Genomic DNA, 16,020 nt, shown 5'->3' on the forward strand with positions numbered 1-16,020 from the left:
GACTTCGACCATTATTACTTAAGTACACCTTTGCCATATATTAAATAGTTCTGAGTCAAAATATTGTGTGTACATGTGATTAAATTTTTAATGGGTTACAAAGTTACTTTTGAGCTGGTGTTATACAAATTATCTTGATATTTATTTGTACATCTTAAGCGATACATGTCCATCTTAAGGCTCTTGCACGTATATTTGATGAGTATTATATAATTTAAAAAACTGCGGAGGTAGGGAGATAAAAGCATAACAAAAAAAAAAAAACATAATTCCGGTATTTTCGGACATAAAAATACCGGAAATACGTCCGAAAATACCGGAAATTCGGTAAAATACCGGAACACAATCACCCCTGCTGAAGCGCAATGAGGCATATCCATACATGCTCAAAGATTCGATAACCATTCTACATATGCACATGATGATTCATTAACCAAATGAAATTCTCATCTAGTAAAACTTAAGTTAAAAGTCAAAATTTCAAAGGAATCTTCCTTTGATTTATCATCAAAACCAAGGCTGAACTTGCTCATAATCGCGTGAGCACATTCATTACTCACAAGATCAAAATTTTCTACTCAGATGTTTTAACGTTTCGGAGGTAACGACTGTACTACTAAGAAAACTTATGTTTTCTTCATAAAGTTAGAAGTACCCTCCTCATAGCCGGAGGTAAGGTAGAATTGAGGGGTAAGAACGTGGTAAGCCACACTTTTGAAAGAATGAGTTTTTTATTCTAAATGCTCCTTTGATAATTGTTAATAAACATGACAATGGATTATGTCATTGTCAGAAAAACGTATCTGGTTTTAGTATTGCAGAATATAGAATGTAGAATATCTATAAAAATACTTGTAGAATTTTTCAAAAGTTGGAAATTGGCCTACCAGAAAAAATACCTCATACGTGGCATATCACATTTTTGCCACGAGCCTTTCAATTGCAAACAACTTTTGTTTGGCATTTGTTTGCAACTAGATTTCACTTTAGCTGACAAGGTTTTGTTGTGAAATGTGATGTTTTTTTAATTTTAAAAGTCAAATTTGATAATAAGCTCAACTGCTATATGTGGTGTGTCAGAGGGTATAAATCAATTAAACAAATGCAGGCTAAGAAATGAGATACATACAGTGCTAGTACTTTAATCTTCAAAAGTGCGTTGGACCCCTTTTGCTTCAATACATGCCGCAACACGGTCCGGCATCGAACTAATTAAACGTCTGATGTTCTGATGAGTCAGATTGACTCAAATTTTGAACAGCTACTTTTAAATCTTGTACAGAGTAGAACGGTGGCATCTGGTCTTTCAACTGATCCCATATATGCTCATTAGCGCCGTTTCCCATGGACACTTTCGACCCCGGAAAAAACCTGCTTTTCACCGCATTCCGGTTATTTGCGGGGTTTATGTGGAATCTTTCTACTCCTGCTAGCTTCTGGAGTGAAAGCGGTGTTCTTACCCAGAATGCATTACCCGAAACAAGTTCGTCTACTAGCCGCTAAGGATACTGGGTAAAAACCGCTTTCTCTGGTACAATGGGAGAACCTCTTTTTACATGGAAACGGGGAATTTTTCAATCGGTTTTTTGTGGAACCAGAGCGGGGATTTACCAGCTCGAAAAGTGCGTTATGAACGCGGCTAATGGGGGAATATTCAGAGGAGCGGGTTGGCAATGGAAGAGTGTCGAAACGACGTAAGAAGTCTTGAGCAAATGCATACGACGAGAGTTATCTTGCTGGAAAATTGACTCCGGGAGACCATTTAGGAACGGTTCTACATGTGGTTTCAGAATGTCATTAACATAACTCCGGTCCATCAAGGTTCCACATACCACAACTAGAGTAATTGGCTATAACAGGCAATGGCCCCCCCGGACCATTAAGCCGCTGTGCAGGCAGTGTGTCATGCGATAGAATGGGTGGCATGGTACCTTCCTTCAAGGTGGCTCCACACCCGTGCATGGCTATGCTATCATTTGACCCCAAAACGAACCGGGATTTGTCACTGAACACCATCTTTTGCCAAACAGAGACATCCCACATCGCTCTCGTTTCGCACCATTGTAGACCGAGTTGCCTATAATTTGGTGTTGAAGGGAGTACACGAAAAGGGCGATTGAACTGCAGATTTGTTTCTGCAAGATTGTACCTTCTTCTTTCTTGAAGCGCTATTTTCAATATACCTCACTAAAAAAAAGGTCATTTTACAAACATTACAAGATTATGGTTTTCTTTAGTGCGCATCACTCTCAAATGTATTTTCAAATCGATGCTTTGAGAAAATGACTTTTTTAATATTCACAAGATTGTGGGTTTTCATTATTGTGAATCCTCAAATGTGTTTTCAAATTTCCTTTCTGAGAGAATTCCTTCTCACAAAGATCACAAGAGTACGGTTTTTCATTAATGTGTGTCCTTAAATGTCTTTTCAAACTTGAACAGTGAGAAAACGTTGCTTTGCAACACTCACAAGAATATGGTTTTTCCTTAGTGTGAATCCTCAAATGCCTTTTCAAAGTAGAACTTTCGGAAAATGTCCTTTTACAATAGTCACAAGAATATGGTTTTTCATTAGTGTGTCTCCTCAAATGTGATTTCAAATTTGAACTAAAAGAAAATGTCTTCTTACAATACTCACAAGAATATGGTTTTTCATTAGTGTGTCTCCTCAAATGTGATTTCAAGCTATAATTAAAAGAAAATGCCTTTTTACAACGCTCACAAGAATATGGTTTTTCATTAGTGTGTAGCCTCAAATGTCTTTTCAAATATGCAAACTGAGAAAATGTCTTTTTACAAAACTCACACGAATATGGTTTTTCATTAGTGTGTATACTCAAATGTGTTTTCAAATGACAGCTCCTAGAGAAAACTTTTATACAGTACTCACAAGAATATGGTTTTTCATTAGTGTGCATCCTCAAATGTGTTTTCAAATGTGTGAACTGGGAAAACTTCTTCTTACAGTGATCACAAGAATATGGTTTTTCATTCGTGTGTATCCTCAAATGTGTTTTCAAATTTGAACTAACGGAAAATGTCTTTTTACAATACTCACAAGAATATGGTTTCTCATTTGTATGTTGCATCTTGAAATGCGTTTTCAAATGAGAACTCGTAGAATAATCTTTTAGACAGTACTCACAAGAATATGGTTTTTCATTAGTGTGTATCCTCAAATGTGTTTTCAAATGTGCTAACTGGGAAAACGTCTTTTTACAGTGATCACAAGAATATGGTTTTTCATTAGTGTGTATCCTCAAATGTGTTTTCAAATTCACGATCTGAGAAAATGACTTTTTACAATGCGCACAAGAATATGGTTTCTCTTTAGTATGGACTCTCAGATGTATTTTCAGTTTTGTAGCAGAACTAAAAGTTTTTTTGCAGTATTCACACAAATGTGATTTCTTTTCGATGTCCATGTTCATTTTTGAGCTTTAGCAAAGGACAAGTTACAATAAGCAAAATAATACTGGTTTTAAGTTGTAGTCGATGATGTTGATTTCTCCAAACAAACACTGGGTGCACAGTCAATACAAGAACTTGGCTTTATCGCAGTGTGTACTTAACGTCAGGAGTCCTGAAAGAAAAAAAACTAAGTGATGTCCTTGTTGAAGGTAAAAGTCTACAGATTATCGAAAACAATTTGAAATTGGAAGTGTGATAACAAGGGTCCATAACTGGTTTTATCCAATGAGTTGTTGACACGTTTTATTGTTATTATTATTTTTACGTAACAGCCAAAAACCTAAATTTCTGTCCAAAACTGTCTAAATATTGCCAATAAAATGACCACAACAAGTGATTCATAGTTTTATTCATTTCAAACATTAAAGGAAACTTCATGAGCTCATTACATTTTCTAAACGATACACAATGAATGTCTATAAATATATAATCTTAACCCATTAAGTTTAGCACTAAAGAAACAAATGTGCTGTTGCATTGAAATCAGGGGAAAAAAAAATAGCATAATAAATCGCATGTATGTTCTTTCTCAAAGATGTTTTGGTGGGTAGATTATAATTTCCTGAATAGTTTATTTTAATCTTCAAAGGCATCATTTTAAAGATTTTCGTACGGCTATCTGCGGGTGGGAAGAAAAAAAAAACCTCTCTCTCTCTAATCACATTTTTGCCATTATTCAAAAACAAAAAGAAAAAAGAAAAAAAGGAACACTTGAAAAACCGGGTTTTTGAATTCCTTCTCTCGAGTTTGAATGTTTCGTGCGGGTTAGCACGTACTAAATAAATTGTCCAGAAAGGAATATTGCATTCGTATTGACTTACATAGTTAAAATTTCTTTGTCTGCAGAGTAAAAGTAAGAAGTAAATGTTTTCAATAGGTCGGGAAATCGGGGGGGGGGGGGGGGACAACTTTCAGTCTTTAAGATTTTAAAACAAGGCAAAATGCATATTTCAGAGCAAAGTCATATTTATGGATAATTTGCTTGATTACTATATAGCTTAATGATTTATCATTGATGCAATTCATAGGGTGGATACGTTTTAACTCTAGAGAAATTTCAAATTACCAGAGGAAAAAATAAATTGCCCAAGGAGACCAAGAGCGCTTGAGAATATAGGCATAGAACTATTTTAACATCTGCACAGCTTTTGGCATATATGCTTTATCAACAATAAAGCCAGAGCAAGGGGGAAAAAAAACTCCTCAAAGCACTCTTTTGATTCCGAAAAAAAAAAAAAAGAAGTCCCATGAATGAATGTTGTAGGAATAAATAAACATTATATTTAATGACGAAGTTTTGATTGAAATGCGTTAAACGAAAATTTTCATTACTAGTACAGTCAAACATAAGAAGTAAATAAGTATTCGGAAAGACTTCAGAATTTATCTCTTTATTCAAGATTTTTCATTAAAATTATTTTTTATATTTTCCTTTAGTAAATAAAATGCATTCGTTACATGACATCAGGTTCAGCCTCTTTAGCATATCAATAAACTTGCATTGAAAGTAGAATTTCAGGAAGAGGGTTCTAAACAATTATCACAAGACTAGGGATTGTCTTTGGCGTCTATCTTCAAACTCTAGTAAACATAATCATAGAAGAACCCAAACAAAAAGTTTTTGACAGTAACGAAAGGCATTACGCTTTTCTATTGTATGCATCCCTATTCGTTCTTAAACTGAAAAAAAAAAGAAAAAAAAAAAGAAAAATTAATTTGAATTTTGACATCTTGAATTCAAATTGTATTTTTCGGAATCACGAGTGTGTGTGTATGTAGGCGTGTGTTTGTGTGTGGGGGTATGTGTATGTGTGTGTAGGCATATGTTTTTGTGTGTGTGCAGTCATGAATGTGTGGGTAGTTGTTGTATGTGTGTGTGTAGGTGGCTGTATGTGCATGTGTATGTGTGTGTATGTGTTTGTGTGTGTGTAGTTGTGTATGTACGCGAGTGTGTAGGACATGGATGCAACCTGGAGATAGCTTTCGCTATAGGAGCAGCATCGTGAGGAGCCGGTCGACGGTGATGGTGCGGTGGGTGGTGGTGGGAAAATAAAATGATAGGACGCCAAAAACATTTAAATGAAAGCAATAAGCAATCGTGATTGCTCAAAAAAAAAAAAAAAAAAAAAACTTGGCACTGTCAACTGACCAACGGCTACTCCATCCGGAATTGTTTAACAACGTTAGACCAATTGGCAATGTTAACTGACCAATAGCTACTCTATCCGGAACGGTTAAAAAAAGTATGACCACTTGGAAATAATTTTAGACCACTTGGCAATGTCAACTGACCAATGGTTACTCTATCCAGAACAGTTTACCAACCTTGGCAATGTCAACTGACCAACGGCTACTCAATTGAAATGGTTTACTACAGCTTGACAACTTGACAGTAACATTAGACCAATCGAAAATAATCCTGAGACACGGGTATCTTTAATGGTGTACCCTTAAATGTCCATTTAAAGCTGCACGATACGAAAAGGCTTTCTGACAAAAATGACAAGAATACGGTTTCTCCTTCGTATGTCTCCTCAAATGTGACTTCAAACTTGAACTATCATAAAATGTTTTTTTACAAAATTCACAAGGAAATGGTTTTTCATTAGTGTGTGTCCTTAAATGTCTTTTCAAACTTGAATTCTGAGAAAATGTCCTTTTACAATACTCACAAGGATATGGTTTTTCATTAGCGTGTATCCTCAAATGGACTTTCAAATTTGAACTCTGTGAAAATTTCATTTTACAATATTTACAACAGTAAGGTTTTTCTTTGGTGTGTATCCTCAAATGTGTTATAAAAGCTGAACTACAATAAAATGTCATTTTACAATGATCGCAAGACCACAGTCCCTCCACAGTGTGTGTCCTCAAATGTTTTTTCAAATTTGAACTATCAGAAAATGTCTTTTTACAATACTCACAAGAATATGGTTTCTCATTTGTATGTTGCATCTTGAAATGCGTTCTCAAATCAGAACTCGTAGGAAAAACTTTTAGACAGTACTCACAAGAATATGGTTTTTCATTAGTGTGTATCCTCAAATGTGTTTTCAAATGTGCTAACTGGGAAAACGTCTTTTTACAGTGATCACAAGAATATGGTTTTTCATTAGTGTGTATCCTCAAATGTGTTTTCAAATTCCCGATCTGAGAAAATGACTTTTTACAATGCGCACAAGAATATGGTTTCTCTTTAGTATGGACTCTCAGATGTATTTTAAGTTTTGTAGCACAACTAAAAGTTTTTTTGCAGTATTCACACAAATGTGATTTCTTTTCGATGTCCATGTTCATTTTTGAGCTTTAGCAAAGGACAAGTTACAATAAGCAAAATAATACTGGTTTTAAGTTGTAGTCGATAATGTTGATTTCTCCAAACAAAAGCCGGGTGCACAGTCAATACAAGAACTTGGCTTTATCGCAGTGTGTACTTAACATCAGGAGTCCTGAAAGAAAAAAACTAAGTGATGTCCTTGTTGAAGGTAAAAGTCTACAGATTATCGAAAACAATTTGAAATTGGAAGTGTGATAACAAGTGTCTGTAACTGGTTTTATCCAATGAGTTGTTGACATGTTTTATTATTATTATTATTATTATTATTATTTTTTACATAACAGCCAAAAACCTAAATTTCTGTCTAAAACTACCTAAATATTGCCAATAAAATGACCACAACAAGTGATTCATAGTTTTATTCATTTCAAACATTAAAGGAAACTTCATGAGCTCATTACATTTTCTAAATGATACACAATGAATTTCTAAGAATATATAACCTTAACTCATTGGGTTTAGGACTAAAGAAACAATTGCGCTATTGCATTGAAATCAGGAAAAAAAATTAGCATAATAAATCGCATGTATGTTCTTTCTCAAAGATGTTTTGGTGGGTAGATTATAATTTCCTGAATAGTTTATTAATCTTCAAAGGCATCATTTTAAAGATTTTCGTACGGCTATCTGCGGGTGGGGAAAAAAAAACCTCTCTCTCTCTCTCCAATCACATTTTTTCCATTATTCAAAAAAAGACAAAAAGGAAACACTTGAAAAACCGAAGTTTTTGAATTCCTTCTCTCGAGTTTGAATGTTTCGTGCGGGTTAGCGCGTACTTAATAAATTGTCCAGAAAGGAATATTGCATTGGTATTGACTTACATAGTTATAATTTCTTTGTCTGCAGAGTAAAAGTAAGAAGTAAATGTTTTCAATAGGTAGGGAAATCTGAGGGGGGGGGGGATAACTTTCAGTCTTTAAGATTTTAAAACAAGGCAAAACGCATGTTTCGGAGCAAAGTCATATTTATGGATAATTTGCTTGATTACTATACAGCTTAATGATTTATTATTGATGCAATCCATAGGGTGGATACGTTTTAACTCGAGAGAAATTTTAAATTACCAGTGGAAAAAATAAATTGCCCAAAAAGACCAAGAGCGCTTGAGAATATAGGCATAGAACTATTTTAACATCTGCACAGTTTTTGGCATATATGCTTTATCAACAATACAGCCAGAGCAAGGGGAAAAAAACTCTTCAAAGCACTCTTTTGATTCCGAAAAAATAAAAGAAGTCCCATGAATGAATGTTGTAGGAATAAATAAACATTATATTTAATAACAAAGTTTTTATTGAAATGCGTTAAACGAATATTTTCATTACTAGTACAGTCAAACATAAGAAGCAAATAAGGATTCGGAAAGACTTCAGAATTTGTCTCTTTATTCAAGATTTTTCATTAAAATTATTTTTTATATTTTCCTTCAGTAAATAAAATACATTCGTTACATGACATCACTGAGGGTCAGCCTCTTTAGCTTATCAATAAACTTGCATTGAAAGTAGAATTTCAGGAAGAGGGTTTTAAACAATCATCACAAGACTAGGGATTGTCTTTGGCGTCTATTTTCAAACTCTAGTAAACATAATCATAGAAGAACCCAAACAAAAAGTTTTTGACAGTAACCAAAGGCATTACGCTTTTCTATTGTATGCATCCCTATTCGTTCTTAAACTGAAAAAAAAAAAGAAAAAAAAAAGAAAAATTAGTTTGAATTTTGACATCTTGAATTCAAATTATGTTTTTCGCAATCACGAGTGTGTGTGTATGTAGGCGTGTGTTTGTATGTGGGGGTATGTGTGTTCGTGTGTAGGGGGTATGTGTATGTGTGTGTAGGCATATGTTTTTGTGTCTGTGTGCAGTCATGAATGTGTGGGTAGTTGTGTGTGTGTGTGTGTATGTGTCTGTATGTATGCGTGTCTATGTGTTTGTGTGTGTGTAGTTGTGTATGTACGCGAGTGTGTAGGACATGGATGCAATCAGGAGACGGCTTTCGCTATAGGAGCAGCATCGTGAGGAGCCGGTCGACGGTGATGCTGCGGAGGGTGGTGGTGGAAAAATAAAATGATAGGACGCCAAAAACATTTAAATAAAAGCAATAAGCAATCGTGATTGCTCAAAAAAAAAAAAAAAAAAAAACACTTGGCACTGTCAACTGACCAATGGCTACTCCATCCGGAATCGTTTAACAACGTTAGACCAATTGGCAATGTTAACTGATCAATAGCTACTCTATCCAGAACGGTTTAAAAAAGCTTGACCACTTGGAAATAACTTTAGACCACTTGGCAACGTCAACTGATCAATGGTTACTCTATCCAGAACAGTTTACCAACCTTGGCAATGTCAACTGACCAATGGCTACTCAATTGAAATGGTTTACTTCAGCTTGACAACTTGGCAGTAACATTAGACCAATCGAAAATAATCCTGAGACACGGGTATCTTTAATGGTGTACCCTAAAATGTCCATTTAAAGCTGCACGATACGAAAAGGCTTTCTGACAAAAATGACAAGAATACGGTTTCTCCTTCGTATGTCTCCTCAAATGTGACTTCAAACTTGAACTATCATAAAATGTTTTTTTACAAACTTCACAAGGAAATGGTTTTTCATTAGTGTGTGTCCTTAAATGTCTTTTCAAACTTGAATTCTGAGAAAATGTCCTTTTACAATGCTCACAAGGATATGGTTTTTCATTAGTGTGTGTCCTCAAATGGACTTTTAAATTTGAACTCTGTGAAAATTTCATTTTACAATATTTACAACAGTAAGGTTTCTCTTTGGTGTGTATCCTCAAATGTGTTATAAAAGCTGAACTACAATAAAATGTCTTTTTACAATGCTCGCAAGACCACAGTCCCTCCACAGTGTGAGACCTCAAATGTTTTTTCAAATTTGAACTATCAGAAAATGTCCTTTTGCATTGATCACAAGAATAAGGTTTCTCTTTAGTATGCACCCTCACATGTGTTTTCAATCTTGAAGCGTAACTGAAGTTCTTTTTGCAAAATTCACACAAATAGCATTTCTTTTTGACATCCATATTCGTTTTCAAGCTTCAGAAAAGGACAAGTTGCAATGAGCAAAAGAACACTGTTTCATAAACTGCGATCGATGTTGCTGTTTTTCACTCAACAACTCCAATCAAACTCTGGGTCCTGAGCAACCACTTGCATTTGGCCTTCACGCAGTGTGTACTTTAAATCTGGGGTCCTGAAAGAGACATAATGAGTGACATCTTTATTGAAGACAAAACGCCCGAAGGTAATCTAAAAGAAAACAAGCTGATGTGTGCATCACATGACTTCCTTTTACTCCAATTTAATCTCATTTCCCTATTATTGGCTATTTTAATGTGATTCAGTTGTTTACTTTATAAATATCACCAACAGTGGCCAAATTAAAACCAAATTTAAAATAAAAATTTTTTAAAAAAATTGGCAAAATTTTTCGCCAACTTGGCGACCAAAATCGCCAAGTTTCCCCCGAATTATAACACCACTTGAGTTTACATCGAAATTAACAATTATTCCCCCCCCCCCCAAAAAAAGGGGCAAACGACCCCCTTAGGAACATCCGAATGCAACCAAAAGGGAAGGTGCACAACTAGGCCCCAATAGGAGTCTACGTACCAAATTTCAACTTTCTAGGACATACCGGTTTTGAGTTATGCGAGATACATACAAACATACGCACATACATTACGTACATACGGATGTCACAAGAAAATTCGTTGTAATTAACTGGGGGGTCATCAAAATAGATATTTCGGGTGTCTGTAGGTTCCTAGGCATATATCCACGAGTGGTCGGGTCGAAAAAAAACTCAACGTTCATACGGGGGTGAGAAAAATGGAAATTAAGGCCGATTTTTGAGTGAACATTTTTTCGCGAATACAATACTTCCTTTTTTGTAAAAGGAAGCAAAAAAAGAAATCGGAAGGCGCCATAACCAGGGTAGGTGAATTTTTTGAGTCTGGTTTTATTCGGTTTTCATCACTTTTTTTATTCTCAGGCCACTGGTGACATGCTCCCCCCCCCCCCCCCGGTCAAAAATCTAAATTTCTGTCTGGGATCTGTCTAATTGACATCAAAATTACCTTATCGAAAAATTCTTAGTTTCTTAAATTTAGATTTTAGCCACAAAATTAAACTTTGTTTCATTACCTTGTTTTTAAAGTAAAATGCTTCATAAGTAGCAGCAAGGTTTTTGATTTTTAAAAATTTCTTTTTTAAATAAAAAAAGTTAGATTTTTTAAATTTAAATCATATTTTTGGGATGATTTTCCAAATCTTGAAAAATTTTTAGATATCAATAACTTTACCCATTTATACACATAATATATTTCATACAATAGATCAATCCATTCAGCTTACTTTTAAAAGTAAGATAAGGTGAATTCCAGGAAAAAAGAGACATGAGTCTTTAATTTTGAAAATTAATATTCTGCCACTTGCCATACACCAATCTCTTCAGAAATAAATGAATTACTTGAATCTCAATCTGATTTTTCCCAATAATTTGAAGACTTTCAGAAAATCAAGTGCAAAATCAAGTTTTCTCTTCGTGTTTTTACATAACAAAAAAAACTCTTTTTTTGTTACATACTGTAATTTCATTATACTTGTTATCTTAATAGAAAAAGATCTTCTGTGCGGACGTTTGTGTCACTATAAGGCTTTTAAACGGCTGGACCGATTTTGATCAAATTTTTTGTCTGTAATTAAGTTGTGGCAAGCATGGTTTCGAAGCGCGATGGATCAAATCGGAAACGTTTTTGTTAATCAATTAAAACATTGGATGGTTATATGTGCTAAATGATAAATATTTATTTTAACCTATTGTTGAGCAAGAACTGAAATAAATTTTGTTTTTGCCATTATTCAAAAACAAAAAGAAAAAAGGAAACACTTGAAAAACCGGGTTTTTGAATTCCTTGTCTCGAGTTTGAATGTTTCGTGCGGGTTAGCACGTACTTAATAAATTGTCCAGAAAGGAATATTGCATTGGTATTGACTTACATAGTTATAATTTCTTTGTCTGCAGAGTAAAAGTAAGAAGTAAATGTTTTCAATAGGTAGGGAAATCTGGGGGGGGGGGACAACTTTCAGTCTTTAAGATTTTAAAACAAGGCAAAACGCATATTTCAGAGCAAAGTCATATTTATGGATAATTTGCTTGATTACTATACAGCTTAACGATTTATCATTGATGCAATCCATAGGGTGGATGCGTTTTAACTCTAGAGAAATTTTAAATTACCAGAGGAAAACATAAATTGCCCAAGGAGACCAAGAGCGCTTGAGAATATAGGCATAGAACTATTTTAACATCTGCACAGTTTTTGGCATATATGCTTTATCAACAATACAGCCAGAGCAAGGGAAAAAAAACTCTTCAAAGCACTCTTTTGATTCCGAAAAAATAAAAGAAGTCCCATGAATGAATGTTGTAGGAATAAATAAACATTATATTTAATAACAAAGTTTTTATTGAAATGCGTTAAACGAATATTTTCATTACTAGTACAGTCAAACATAAGAAGTAAATAAGGATTCGGAAAGACTTCAGAATTTATCTCTTTATTCAAGATTTTTCATTAAAATTATTTTTTATATTTTCCTTTAGTAAATAAAATACATTCGTTACATGACATCACTGAGGGTCAGCCTCCTTAGCGTATCAATAAACTTGCATTGAAAGTAGAATTTCAGGAAGAGGGTTTTAAACAATCATCACAAGACTAGGGATTGTCTTTGGCGTCTGTTTTCAAACTCTAGTAAACATAATCATAGAAGAACCCAAACAAAAAGTTTTTGACAGTAACCAAAGGCATTACGCTTTTCTATTGTACGCATCTCTATTCGTTCTTAAACTGAAAAAAAAAAGAAAAATTAATTTGAATTTTGACATCTTGAATTCAAATTGTATTTTTCGGAATCACGAGGGTGTGTGTATGTAGGCGTGTGTTTGTGTGCGGGGGTATGTATATGTGTGTAGGCATATGTTTTTGTGTGTGTGCAGTCATGAATGTGTGGGTAGTTGTGCGTATGTGTGTGTGTATGTGTAGGTGTCTGTATGTATGCGTGTGTATGTGCATGTGTATGTGTGTATGTGTTTGTGTGTGTGTAGTTGTGTATGTACGCGAGTGTGTAGGACTTGGATGCAACCTGGAGACGGCTTTCGTTATAGGAGCAGGTCGACGGTGATGGTGCGGAGGGTGGTGGTGGGAAAATAAAATGATAGGACGCCGAAAACATTTAAATGAAAGCAATAAGCAATCGTGATTGCTCAAAAAAAAAAAAAAAACTTGGCACTGTCAACTGACCAACGGCTACTCCATCCGGAATCGTTTAACAACGTTAAACCAATTGGCAATGTTAACTGACCAATAGCTACTCTATCCGGAACGGTTTAAAAAAGCTTGACCACTTGGAAATAATTTTAGACCACTTGGCAACGTCAACTGGCCAATGGTTACTCTATCCAGAACAGTTTACCAACCTTGGCAATGTCAACTGACCAACGGCTACTCAATTGAAATGGTTTACTACAGCTTGACAACTTGGCAGTAACATTAGACCAATCGAAAATAATCCTGAGACACGGGTATCTTTAATGGTGCACCCTTAAATGTCCATTTAAAGCTGCACGATACGAAAAGGCTTTCTGACAAAAATGACAAGAATACGGTTTCTCCTTCGTATGTCTCCTCAAATGTGACTTCAAACTTGAACTATCATAAAATGTTTTTTTACAAAGTTCACAAGGAAATGGTTTTTCATTAGTGTGTGTCCTTAAATGTCTTTTCAAACTTGAATTCTGAGAAAATTTCCTTTTACAATACTCACAAGGATATGGTTTTTCATTAGTGTGTATCCTCAAATGGACTTTCAAATTTGAACTCTGTGAAAATTTCATTTCACAATATTTACAACAGTAAGGTTTCTCTTTGGTGTGTATCCTCAAATGTGTTATAAAAGCTGAACTACAATAAAATGTCTGTTTACAATGATCGCAAGACCACAGTCCCTCCACAGTGTGTGACCTCAAATGTTTTTTCAAATTTGAACTATCAGAAAATGTCCTTTTGCATTGATCACAAGAATAAGGTTTCTCTTTAGTATGCACCCTCACATGTGTTTTCAATCTTGAAGCGTAACTGAAGTTCTTTTTGCAAAATTCACACAAATAGCATTTCTTTTTGACATCCATATTCGTTTTCAAGCTCCAGAAAAGGACAAGTTACAATGAGCAAAAGAACAGTGTTTCATAAACTGCGATCGATGTTGCTGTTTTTCACTCAACAACTCCAATCAAACTTTGGGTCCTGAGCAACCACTTGCATTTGGCCTTCACGCAGTGTGTACTTTAAATCTGGGGTCCTGAAAGAGACATAATGAGTGACATCTTTATTGAAGACAAAACGCCCGAAGGTAATCTAAAAGAAAACGAGCTGATGTGTGCATCACATGACTTCCTTTTACTCCAATTTAATGTCATTTTCACATTATTGGCTATTTCAGGGTGGCGACAGGAACTGTGAAAAAAAGTTCCCTGACTTTTCCCTGATTTCCCTGATTAAGTTCACCAAATTTCCCTGATTTACGTTACCACTGATAATGGTTTTCTTTCTTTGCTCTACTTGAAATCCATTGTATGTTTGTATAAAATGCAGTATTTTAAACGTATTAAGTTGTGTAAAGTTGTTGAACTAAAGATATATTTTAAAAACATGCTACTTTTTAAATGAAATGGTTTTAAAAAAAACATATCAAGTCAATTTTTTTGGAGGAAAAAAACTTACAAAACAGTATATTAAATTTTTCTACAATGGAAAGATTATAAAAAATTTAAAAAAAAAAAAAAACTTTACTTCCAAGAATTACTTAGTATAAGAATTTTAAGAAAATATTAAAATTACTCTTAAAAACATATGTGTATTTATGATAGAACTAAAAAGTAATTGAAACTATTTTGAACTAAGTTTTCAAACAGTATAATAATTGTTGCAAGAATAACAAGTAATAGTGAAAGTATAGAAGTAATGTAGTTATTCTTATATAACTAATTGACATATTTATGCAAAACAGATGAAGCCATTTGACATCCATTCATAGGGAGCTTTTCTCTAATCAAGAACATAGGTTTTAATGAATGAATACAGCATTTTAACAATTAAAAAAATATATATATTTACTTAAGTACACAAGTTAACTCTATTTCAAATGATTTCAGTATGTAATGAGAAAAAATCTTAGATTGCTTTTGTAACAAACAACTTTGAAATGCAAGAAAAAAAAAAGCAATTAGTAAATTTCAAAATATATAAAAGAAGAATACAACTTGGTTATAAAATTGAAGAATCACTTAAGTCTCAAGAAAAGAAAATCTTTATAATCTGTGGTGACAACAAATAGTATAACGGAAAAAAAAACAAAGTTTTTTTGATTGAAAGTTCAATTTTAGCAATTAAATTAAAAACGCGAATAAATAATAACTTTTAAGCTTTTATCAGTATTAACTCAAAAACCAAAGATTTCTTCTTGAAATCGTGATTACAGTACGCTAATTACTTCGAAACAATAGAATAAAGGCAAAGGAGCTAAGGCATTAATGAAGGTTTCCTCTTTGCCTGTATGGTTGTTTATTTTACGTAGCATTGAAAGCATAAAAGGAAATTTCAAGCTAGGTAAAATAAACAACCTAACAGACACAGAAGCAATCTTAGAAAGTTCATCCTGTGGGTAATAAGTAAGATTCAATACTTTGACATTGAGGAAAAAAGATGCACAAATATGCGGCAGTGTATAATCGCACCTCATTAATTTTAATTTTTTTTGAACAGATAATTGGCAGAAAATGAGTAGGGAATTAGTGTACTTAATTTTGTAAAGCAAAAAAAAAAAATTTTTTTCTCCATAAAATCAATTTTCCCTGATTTTTTGTTTTTTTTCAAAACTCCCTGATATTTCCCTGATTTTTCCCTAATTAATAAAGTTCCCTGACTTTTCCCTGATCTCCCTGATTTCCCTGATCTGTCGCCACCCTGTATTTTAATGTGATTCAGTTATTTACTTTATAAATATCACCAACAGTGGCCAAATTAAAACCAAATTTAAAATAAAAAAATTTTTAAAAAATTGGCAAAATTTTTCGCCAACTTGGCGACCAAAATCGCCAAGTTTCCCCCGAATTATAACAC

The 16,020-nt window shown here is 34.0% G+C and overlaps 1 protein-coding gene across 1 annotated transcript; it reads right to left on the reverse strand.

Moving 5' to 3' along the window:
- Positions 1 to 6,069: 6,069 nt before the first annotated feature.
- On the reverse strand, positions 6,070 to 9,858 carry LOC129232562 (zinc finger protein 570-like; the record flags this gene model as incomplete). Its single annotated transcript, XM_054866696.1, has 3 exons — positions 9,671 to 9,858; positions 9,271 to 9,457; positions 6,070 to 6,174 (listed from the first exon to the last, which is right to left on the reverse strand). Coding segments are annotated over exons 1-3 (480 nt in total), but the record flags the coding sequence as incomplete, so codon positions are not given.
- Positions 9,859 to 16,020: the final 6,162 nt, after the last annotated feature.

Source organism: Uloborus diversus, unplaced genomic scaffold (assembly GCF_026930045.1).
Source record: "Uloborus diversus isolate 005 unplaced genomic scaffold, Udiv.v.3.1 scaffold_1272, whole genome shotgun sequence".
In the NCBI taxonomy this organism is placed as follows: domain Eukaryota; kingdom Metazoa; phylum Arthropoda; class Arachnida; order Araneae; family Uloboridae; genus Uloborus; species Uloborus diversus.